At 33.8% G+C, this 11,176-nt stretch overlaps 2 protein-coding genes across 2 annotated transcripts; one reads left to right on the forward strand and one right to left on the reverse strand.

Moving 5' to 3' along the window:
• Positions 1 to 66: 66 nt before the first annotated feature.
• On the forward strand, positions 67 to 5,200 carry LOC129301422 (V-type proton ATPase catalytic subunit A-like; the record flags this gene model as incomplete). The annotated part of the gene is made up of 17 exons (XM_054939973.1): positions 67 to 137; positions 284 to 395; positions 529 to 566; positions 652 to 753; positions 983 to 1,039; positions 1,152 to 1,223; positions 1,301 to 1,402; positions 1,489 to 1,551; positions 1,688 to 1,820; positions 2,326 to 2,432; positions 2,690 to 2,884; positions 3,079 to 3,165; positions 3,286 to 3,390; positions 3,700 to 3,797; positions 3,911 to 3,989; positions 4,318 to 4,406; positions 4,741 to 5,200. Coding segments are annotated over 17 exons (1,625 nt in total), but the record flags the coding sequence as incomplete, so codon positions are not given.
• A 1,303-nt stretch (positions 5,201 to 6,503) lies between these two features.
• Positions 6,504 to 8,669, reverse strand: LOC129301421 (uncharacterized). The gene is made up of 3 exons (XM_054939972.1): positions 8,548 to 8,669; positions 7,936 to 8,085; positions 6,504 to 6,946 (listed from the first exon to the last, which is right to left on the reverse strand). The coding sequence occupies exons 2-3, from the start codon at positions 8,081 to 8,083 to the stop codon at positions 6,684 to 6,686; spliced, it is 411 nt and encodes a 136-aa protein (XP_054795947.1). The 5' UTR covers positions 8,084 to 8,085; positions 8,548 to 8,669; the 3' UTR covers positions 6,504 to 6,683.
• Between the last annotated feature and the right edge of the window lie 2,507 nt (positions 8,670 to 11,176).

The following is an 11,176-nucleotide window of genomic DNA, read 5'->3' on the forward strand; positions in this document are numbered from 1 at the left end:
AGGTGAGATCTGGTATATCCGTTTTCTTCATTGTTTGAATACATTGTTGCTTGCTTCTGTTGACAGTTGTACATTATATAACAGCCTTATCAGTGGAGTTGGGCGGAATATTGGAAAATATTTTTGATGGTATTCAGGTTTGCTTTTCTTTTATCTGGAATATATTTTCTTTCATAGTGGCAAACTCATTCAGTATTTTAAGATTCTTTTTCTCCAGTGAATTGCAATGTTGGATTAATCTGTTCTTCCCAACTTATAATTTTTTGAATTTTGATTTAAACAGAGGCCTTTGAAAACTATTGCTAAAAGATCTGGTGATGTTTATATTCCTCGTGGTGTCTCTGTTCCAGCGCTTGATAAAGATACACTTTGGGAGTTTCAGCCTAAAAAAATTGGTAACCATAAAAGCATAATTCTTAATCTACTGTCAAGTTCTAACTAGAAAGAATATCATTTTTTATTGTAACCACCTCTTTCCCGCCTCCCCATTTTCCCCCTTTTTCTGAGATTCAACTTTTAATGTGGCAGGTGAATGGGACCTTTTGACTGGTGGAGATTTATACGCTGTATGTTTTAAACTGAATTAGATTTGTTGGTAAATGACTCCATTTTAATCTCCTAAAGCATTGTGGGAATCAATTCTTATTGCAGACGGTTTTTGAGAACAGTTTAATGCAACACCACGTTGCACTTCCTCCTGATGCAATGGGAAAAATAACATACATTGCCCCACCTGGTCAATATTCCCTGAAGGTTTGTCATTTTGTTTATTTTCGTTTGAATCTCAAGCATACTTTCTGTTCCAAGGTCATTCTTTGTTCAGTTATTACTACTTCAAGTTTTCAAGTTGTTTTAACAGTTATTTTTGTAGCTTTTCTCCAGTTTATAATATAGTTCTTTTAATACAAATGTACCCTTTAGTTTATTCAGGAACTACTCTATGTTGCAGTATGTGATTTTAGAATTTCAAATGTTTTTGCAGGATACTGTGTTGGAGCTTGAGTTTCAAGGTGTCAAAAAACAGTTCACAATGCTTCAGGTTTCATAGTTTTATTTTTCGGTTACTTTGTTGAAGCGACTTTGTTTTCTTTTGTTTATCCTTTGTTACAAAAGATTTTCTTAATTTCCATGTACTTTTTCCCCATTTGCAGACATGGCCTGTGCGAACTCCGAGGCCTGTTGCATCAAAACTAGCAGCTGACACTCCTCTGCTTACGGGTCAGGTAAAACTTAATTGTTATCAGTTGTCTTCTCCTTGAACTAATTCTGATAGCTTTCTTTTGTTACATCTTTTTATCAGCGTGTTCTTGATGCCCTTTTCCCTTCTGTTCTTGGCGGGACTTGTGCAATACCTGGAGCTTTTGGTTGTGGTAAAACTGTCATTAGTCAGGCTCTTTCAAAGGTGAACCTCAGTCAACTTTTCATGGCATAATTTTGCAATAATGGAATGTTTTCCTTATTTTATTGAGATTTTATAATTTTCTGCAGTATTCCAACTCTGATGCTGTTGTTTATGTTGGTTGTGGGGAACGTGGAAATGAAATGGCAGAGGTATCTCTTCTTCTTAGTTCTTATTTACATTTACTGAAAGTAAAAAACCTGTGTTAATTTGTTTTGCAGTTGGTCAAGCTAAGTATCTTCTGATTTTTCATTAAAACATAGTAAAAAATAATTAATGATTGTTCAGGTCTTGATGGACTTTCCACAACTTACAATGACATTACCTGATGGCCGAGAAGAATCTGTTATGAAGCGAACAACGCTGGTGGCTAACACTTCAAACATGCCTGTGGCTGCTCGTGAGGCTTCAATTTATACAGGTTTCTTCTAGCCTCTAATTGTAGCATATCATTGTGTTTTTGAGCTTTCTCCCCTTGCAAAATCTTCGTTGTTGTAGTTATAACAATTGCACTTACAGTGTCAAAAGTGAGGAAGATCCTTTATCTCCAAAATAAATGGGAGTGATGTATTCTGCATATTTATTTTCTATGCTGTCTTACTCCTATATCAACAACCTGAACTAAAGCATCAATTTTATATATTGCATGTTAATCGCTACTCTGTCCTATCTGCAAGCATTTTTGGTAGTCAATTTTCTATGCTTAAAAGTGGTAATGGGATATAACCAGTTATACTGATGAGAAAGATTGCACCCTTTGGATGGTAACCGAGATGGGAAAAAATTACTTAAAATTTTCAATACGTATTGAATGTCTCTGTAAATACTGTTATTTAGAATAGGTTAACTGGGTGAAGCTGTTTATTGGAAGAGAGAACGAACTAATGGGAGGTCTATTTTGACTTTGCTATGTTTTGGAATCCCAGGAATCACTCTAGCTGAGTACTTTAGAGATATGGGCTACAATGTCAGCATGATGGCAGATTCAACATCTAGATGGGCAGAAGCATTGCGTGAAATCTCTGGACGGCTGGTGAGCATTTTAAGTTCTAGAATGACTATTTTCACAAATTTCTCGCAGAATAGGCCTTTCTTCCCCTTCTTTTCTAAAAAACTTTTGTATTTTTTGCTAATTAACTCATATTGTCTCTCGTAAATAATTTCATTATAGCATACAAGTATAATTTGGCATGACACATATGGAAACCATTGACATTGATTAGTATTTTGTACAAGATTCATCTGTCTTCAACTTTCTTAGCTAACTCTAGTTGTTTTTGTCTTACACAGGCAGAAATGCCTGCAGATAGTGGATATCCTGCTTACCTTGCTGCACGTTTAGCTTCTTTCTATGAACGTGCTGGCAAAGTAAAATGCCTTGGAGGTCCCGAACGTACTGGTAGCATCACAATTGTTGGTGCTGTTTCTCCACCTGGAGGAGATTTCTCTGATCCTGTGACATCTGCAACCCTTAGCATAGTTCAGGTAAAACAATACTTTCAATTGTGCTTATAAAAATGGAGTAGCTACTTGGGAAGCAAGATTGCCTCAGAGTATCTACCAATTCCCATTAATTCAACTCAATTTGGGCAATTAGTGACTATTTTTGCAGATTTTTCCTCTTTCTAGTCCTGCTTAACCTATTCAGTCATTATGAGTTGATTTTTGCTACTTTTCAGGTTTTCTGGGGTTTGGACAAAAAGCTTGCCCAAAGGAAGCATTTTCCTTCTGTGAACTGGCTTATTTCCTATTCAAAGTACTCGGGTGTATGTACTTGATCTGTTGCCTAATGTTTTGTTCGCTTTATTCAGGGAGTAGCCTTAGTCATTTGCAACTGCTGTTGATTGTATACCTGCTTTTATGAACTTTTGTATTTGTTCCTTCAGGCATTGGAATCCTTCTATGAGCAATTTGATCCAGATTTCATAAACATTAGGACAAAGGCTCGTGAAGTGCTGCAGAGAGAAGATGACCTCAATGAAATTGTCCAAGTATGTCCTCTTATTAGTTCTATCTCTTGAATTTAAGTTGATAAAGTATTAAACGACTCTACCATCTAATAGGAGGGATGGCATTAAAAACTGTTCAACTTATCTTGAGGAAACAGGAGGTATCATAATATGAGAACCGACTGGTTTGAAGTTCAGTCTGTTAAACCTAATTAACCTTTAACAATAGTATGATGATGAATGGAACTTGAAATCACTATACTGCATCATGGCCACCTGTTGTTTTGGCCACACATGTCTGGAAACCTTTCATTTACAACTAATATTTGGCCTGATGTCAAAACACTGCAGCTTGTAGGCAAGGACGCTTTAGCTGAAGGAGATAAGATCACATTAGAAACTGCAAAGCTTTTGAGAGAGGATTATCTTGCTCAGAATGCTTTTACTCCGTAAGTGCTCCTGTTTCTTGTTTCTTAATTTTTCAGCATTAAACTTGTTAAGTGCTTAGATTCCTACGATTGGTTTTAACTGTACTTATGCACCTTTAATGTGACCTTGACAGATATGACAAATTCTGTCCCTTCTATAAATCTGTTTGGATGATGCGCAACATTATCCATTTCTACAACTTGGCAAATCAGGTAATTTTTCAAACTACGGTGTAATCAATTAGGAAGTGGCCTGATGTTTGTCACTGATTACAAAATTGGAAGGAAAAGTAAGTGTCATATTTTCAGTCTGCCAGTCACTCCATTGTGGGGTGACCAATTTTCCATGTATATTTGTGGGCATTCAGATTCTTTGACGCTTTGTGTTTTTTTCCCCTTTGCCCTTCCCCGGATTATTGAGACAATGGACTGATGATTTCTTTATGCATTGCATTGTGAAAAAGGCATTTGAATTAAGTCGGCTAAATTGCATTAAAATGGCTGGTCCCTTGACATGTGGAGTGGCTGAATGAATGTGCAGGCAGTGGAGAGGGGAGCTGGTACAGATGGTCAGAAGATCACATACACCCTCATTAAGCATCGTTTGGGAGATCTCTTCTACCGTTTAGTGTAAGTAACTTATTTGCAAAAATAAAAGCAACAATTACAATAATCCTTATCTCGCCAGTCGCCAGGTGGCTAGCTACATGAATTGTACGATTGTGCTCTATCAACATCTAAATCTCTCAAAATATTATTAACCAGAAGATCCATTTCAATAATTTTATTCGGTCACAGGACTCAGAATTGTCTATTCTATCCTCCTCACGCTATTTTTAACCATTTTTTCTGCATTAGATGCCACACTAACTCTTTCTTGTATGAAAAGAGTTGAGGATCTGTTTACCTGCCTGACGTTTTATAGAAAGTGGGCCCTAATCTGTTTACCTGCCTGACACTGCAGGTCGCAGAAATTTGAGGATCCAGCAGAAGGTGAAGCAGCTCTGGTTGGCAAATTTAAGAAGCTTCATGAGGACCTGACTAACGGTTTCCGCAATCTTGAGGATGAAATCCGATAGATTGTATAATTTATTAATTTTAGATTGCAAAATGTGTTGATGGTTTCATTCAAAGCGGTGGTCAAGGAATCCTGTGGTTGGGGTGATTCTTTTGTTCGAGTTGTGCAGGAATCCATCCTTGTTAGGTCGTTCAGATCACATCATTTTCCTGCTACAGGTTTTGGCTATTTATATATTTGCTTTGTGGAGCGAGTTTCTCATATTCTTCTCCATATGTATTTATGCAAATAAGTTTTTGTTAGAAATTGAAATGCTCCCAGACAGCTGTGATTCAAGTTTATTTTGGGCACTCGTTCAGTATTGAAAACTTTGCTGTCATGTATCTAATATATATTTATATATTTATTGGGAAAAATTTCAGGGTCTAATTTTAAAGGGAAATTGACAATTACGAACTCTGTGAGAATATTAATGATAATTATAAATATTGAATTATTAAAATCTTAATAACAAATTGTGATCTTTACTTGTAATTAAAAAATACAAATAATTAATTTAAAATCTATTAAATACACTTAAAATTATTTGTAATGTTAATTAAGAATTTATTAAAATTAGTTATGAATCTTGATTTTTTCCTATATAAATAATCCTCTTGAGAAATTAAGTAAATACATTTGGGATTAATTGTAACGTTGTTTGAAAATTTATAAGAGTTAGTTGTGAATTAAAAATCAGTCACTTATATTTTTTTTGTTGTTAATATAAAGATAAATTGCTTGAAAACTCTATTAAATATACTTAAAATTATTTGTAATGTCAATTGAAAATTTACAAGAGTTAATTGTGAATCATAAGTTAATTATTTATATTTTTGGCTATCACTTGAAATATTAACAAAAGATAGTTGAAAATCTTAGTAACATTAGTTAGGAATTTACTTAAGTCTATTGTGAATTTTAAATCAATCAACAAAAGATAATTTATTACAAATAAGAACAATGATTTGTTCTTAACATTTTAATAATTCAGGATTTATGATTGTTATTAATGTTCTTATAGTGTCTTTAATTGTCATTTTCTCAATTATAAATCACATGCATAGCTTACTTGATAAAACCTACAATTTATTACTAATGAACACTTGGTAAAGTTGGTAAGGATTATTATCGACATTCTCCAAGATGAAAGTTCGAACCTTGGAGATTGTCAAATGCGATAATTAACATAGCTTTAAAGAAATCATTTTATTAATACCTCGCTACCATTATAAGGTCTTCTTACAGTAGGTTTGGATTAATCTAGGACGAACAATAAATCCAAAACATCTTAAGATATCAGATGGTTTATACCAAAAAAAAAAAAAAAATCATCCAAAAGAAAAACACAAACAAGAAAACCACCAAACAACACTTTTTACTACATTTTCATTCTCTGCAAGCAACACCTTCGAAAAATTTACAAACAAACTAGAAAAATATTAACTTTTTGATGATGCCTGTGAAAAGATTGTAAAACTGTGATGAGGAAAAGTGGTATTAGATAACTAAAATCCTAAAAACCATGAATTTGGTGGAATCAACTATTACAAGCTTTTACCAAACTCATGGTTTCGATAACTATCAACCTTAAAAAAACAAAAAAACGGCTTGAATGCCTAAATTATTTGTTGAGCGCAAGGTGGTATAGGAAAATGAAAATATAGAAATAAAAAATCAAGTTCCAACCAAGGACTTTCTAAACCAAATTTAACATCAGAATTACAAAACATTCCAAGATAGAAAAATATTTTAAGCGTGGCGTCAACAGCTATTGTGCACACCATAGAAAATACACACGTCATAGAGACAAATGAAAGGTGGAACTCATATTTGTACACTAGGCTCAATCATCCAGGGCCTACTTTGGGGATATCGTAGTGCTCGCTCATGTTTGCCAAATACTGATTGAAATCCTGAATTCTGTCCCGGTGAGATTTGTTGGCAGTCTTAGCCAATCTATGAACATCAAGCTGTTCTCTTTGTTCGATGTATCGTCTCTCTGCCGGTGTAAGATGATCATCATAATGAGGAGCCTTCCCTTCCCCAATTGATTTGTTCACATCATCAATGTCTTGATCATTGGGATCCTTAGCTTGTTCAGCACTTCCACCTGCATTATCCGAATTCTATGAGACACTTTATGGTATGATAATAATAGAAAGATTAAGGAATGGCGGAACAGATAGAACTAATGAACAGTTAAATTTATCGCTACTTTATTGATGAACACTTTGTGGCCAAGCCAGATAAACAAAAGTAACTGATATTCTGATTGCACAGCAGCTTTTGCTTGCAGAGAACCTGCAAAGTTAACTGACACGTAACATTAAAATGGAAAAATGCCACCATTTTTTGGCTTCAAGTTATTGCTCTCCATTATTTATACCTTCCAATCAGTGAGAGAAATCATGATCTATTTTGATTCAAACAAAAAATATCTCGCTTCCAGTTAAGGAAAAATGCGAGCCACATGAGCAGGCAATAAGTGACCCAGATACATGATATTCAGAGACACCAGAAAAATGACTAACGACAAATTCATTTAATCAGCATCCATTAGGCACCAACGAAAAGAAACCTCACCCATTACCAGGAGAAATCATGGGATCAATCACTATTTTGTTGAGCTACACGTTCAACAGAGTAATTAAAATGTTAACTTTTTATCCCTGACCTCAGTTAACCATGACCATAAGTGCCACAAATCCAGTGGTCCTGTTATTCCAAAATTCCAGGCGTATCCTCAATGTGATCTTTCTTGAATATAGACAAATCAGTTAACCTACCATATAAATAAAGCAGCAGGTCCTAGCTACAGTAGCCTATATAGTTGATAATCTCACATCACCCCAATTCCAAGAGCTTTTTTTTAGCGATATCTTGAGCCATTTACTACCATATATGAAACATCACCAATTGGGATAAACCTTTTACATGACCTCAGCTCAACAATCACTTACTCAAATAATTAATTGACTGATAATTTATAGTCTCAACACTTAACCTTGAATGACAACAACCACCTTGTAATTTGATTTAAGACCTGAGTTAATTACATAAGCTATAACGAATCAATGCCCCAATAAAAAAAAAACCAACCTTCCAAAAACTCGTTTTCAGTGGATTCTAAGATTTGATCTTGATTCTTATTCTTCTTCTTCTTCTTCTTCACTCCACCAGCCTTCACATCCAGGGCCTTTCCCTTAAGCTTCAATTTCCCACCAAAAACATTGTCATAAGACGACATCTCTGTCAAGCAATCAACAAAGTCAGTGATTTTGTTCTACCCATAGGCGGACCTATAATACCCTTTTAATTTTTGTTCCAGATACTTCGACACAACTCGAGCCAAGTCATTTACAAGATCATACATCACAAATGCCAATACACAACAAACCCAACATTGCAAAACAACATAATCCAAATCATACAAGTCGCTAGCCAATTACACACCCTTCAAGCAAACACTAGTACCCAAAAGAAAACAAAAAACCTGAATATGTAAATATTCCGTAATTCAAAAGCGCCAATATTCAACGATTAAACAACCAGATTCAAAGCCGAATTAAATAAAAAATTTAAAACAAAGCAAGAACAGCTACGCAGGGAACAGGTGATGCGGGGAACTAATTCAAATCTAGTTTTAAAGCGCGATTGAACAAATCAATTTCACCGAATTTTCGGGAGTAGAAAAAGTCCTAGAGTTCAAACCTTCTTCACTGCTTGCCCGAGAAGGACCACGCAGGCTGACAACGGCGGACAGCGTCCGACGGAGTGTGGAATGCTTGTTCGTCGACGAAGAGAAACTGGATCCGGCACTCACGATAATGTGTTTTATCGAGGTTATAATTAATTTTAGGAAGAATTTGGTTATTAATTTATATTTTTTATCATATTCTATTAACTTATATTATGAATTTATATTCAACTCTTATATATCAAATAATATTCAAACAAGATAAGATTTTTTTTTTGAATTTTTGGATATATCAATTATACTTTTATTTTTTATTTTTTTCATTCTTATTTTTTATTTTTTCTCATGCCCATTTCTTCGCAATTTTTCTCAGATATAATTAAAAAGAATCTCAACTTTTTACCATGTTAAGTTAGATGAGAGAGGTGAAGTTGTTTTACAAAAAAAAAAAAAAAACAGTAGAACAGATAAAAATATAGTATGATGACACATAATTTTATATTAACAAAATCTTGCTCTTTTTATCTTATTTATAGGATAGGGAGAAAAAATCTTTTTATTCTATTTATAAGTTATTTTATTAAATTTTTTTTCATTTGACTTTTATTAAATGCTGGAAAGAGTAAATAAGTTATTAATATATATATATATATATTTAATTATTAAAAAAGAATATATTTAATAAGAATAAAATTAATAAATTATTAGATTTCTAAATATAATTAATAAATTTTAATTTTTTTAATTTCAGTAAATCATGTTAAAAGTATAATGAGAATTAGGATCAGGAGTATATTTTTCTTACTATTACAGTCCATCATGAACACGCCTTGCGTGCAAGCCGGAAGGAAGCTGTTCCAGTGTTAAATTGCTCACTTTTTTTGGCTTGGTTATATAAGTATCAGGAGATACATTGATTTAACCCAATCTAATTGTGAATAATATTCTAGTGTTTATTCACAATTAACAATGATATTTAAATAATTTATTTTGGATATAATAATGTTAATTACTATTAAACTGTTAATGAATGAAAATGTTGTAACTTGAAGTTAGAACTAAATAATTTATCAGAATTTAATGATTATAGTGTAGAAAACTCATTACCAAATTCAAATGGTTTCCTTTGGCTGGAAACTAAATTCAAGAGTTTGATAGCAAAAAAATTCGGTCGTATATAAAATTAAGTGTATAATGAGGGGGGCAAAATAGAGAGAAAGAAAAAAGAATCGCACGCGCACACATATATATAAGCTTGATCGGCCAACTAAACCAATCAAGTTTTTTTTTTTTTGGTGAAGACTGACTTGATGAATACGTCATGAGAACATATATTAAAAAATTTGAATCTTATTAAATTTAAAAATGCCTTTTAAATTGCGTGGCTTATACACGGGCACACCCCAACTCCTCCACTTTAACAATTTTCATGGGGATTGAAAGACAAAGGATTGGATTCAATATGGGCATAGCGGAACTTTATGTTGTGAAGGTCAGAATTCTTTGTTGGTAAAAAAAAAAAAAAAGTCATTTAAGAATATTCTAAAAAAATGTCAACTAAAGCACCAGGCCGGATGGTTTTATTGCTCTACATATCGGCTTGGAGGGAAGTGAAGGAGGAAGTAATTAAAATGGTAAAGCAGTTTTTTGAGGGTCATTCTGATTTGCATAAGATTAATGGAATATGTATTGTGTTGATTCTAAAAATGAAAGACCTGACTTCGTCAATCACTTTCATCCTATTAAGCTATGCAATGTATCTTATAAGATAATTGCAAAACTCTGACTATTAGGTTGAGGGGTTTGATGAATAAGTTGATTACTCTTCAATAGAGGAATTTTATTGCGGGAAGATAAATTTAGGAAAATTTGCTTATCACTCATTAGGCTCTTCACTATCTAAGAAGAAGAAAGGAGGGGATTAGAGCTGAAATGGCTTTAAAGATTGATTTAAATAAAGCATATGATTGGGTTAGTTGGGGTTTCTTATGAAAGTGATGTTTTAAAATGGAGTTTTGTGATAAATGGGCAAAATGGATAACGGAGTGTGTATCTTCTATTATTTTTTATTTCCAAGTCTCTAATAGGACAGTGGCAAGAATTGTTCCAGGGAGGGGGGTGAGACAAGTAGACCCTTTATCTCCACATGTGTTTGTTATTGCCGTAGATGTTTTGTTGCTTATGATTCATGTAGATAGGAATGATTTGTTGGGTATTAGATTATCCAGGGGTGGCCCTATTTTTTCCCATTGCTTCATTGCTGATGACGCTTTGTTCTTTGTGAGAGTTCAGAGTGAGAATTACTCGATTGTGAAGAAGATTTTGAGTATGTTTTGTTCATCTTTTGGGCAAGAGATTAATTTGGACAAATCTTGCATATTTTTCTCTCCAAATGCTGATTCTAAAGGAGAAGAAGTGGAAGAAGTTTTGGGTATTTGGGCTACAAATGACCCAGGTAATTATTTGGGTTTTGCCAATTTTATGGGGAAGGTCTGAATGCTTTGCCTTGACTTTTATGAAACATTAGATTTGTATGAAGCTATAAGGATGGCGTCAAAGATTATTGACCATTAAAGGTCTTTATTTTCCTAAGTTAGACTTTTTGCAGGCTCTAAAGGGTGGAAAGAGGCATCTTGGGGATGG

Source organism: Prosopis cineraria, unplaced genomic scaffold (genome assembly GCF_029017545.1).
Source record: "Prosopis cineraria cultivar Desert tree isolate PC_DT_omini unplaced genomic scaffold, ASM2901754v1 PC2102, whole genome shotgun sequence".
Lineage (NCBI taxonomy): Eukaryota > Viridiplantae > Streptophyta > Magnoliopsida > Fabales > Fabaceae > Prosopis > Prosopis cineraria.

Coding starts and splice junctions, on each gene's coding strand:
- LOC129301421 (XM_054939972.1), bottom strand. CDS start 8,083: ATGTCGTCTTATGACAATGTTTTTGGTGGGAAATTGAAGCTTAAGGGA. Junction 6,947..7,935: donor TGAAAACGAGTTTTTGGAAG/GTTGGTTTTTTT, acceptor CGGATAATGCAG/GTGGAAGTGCTGAACAAGCT.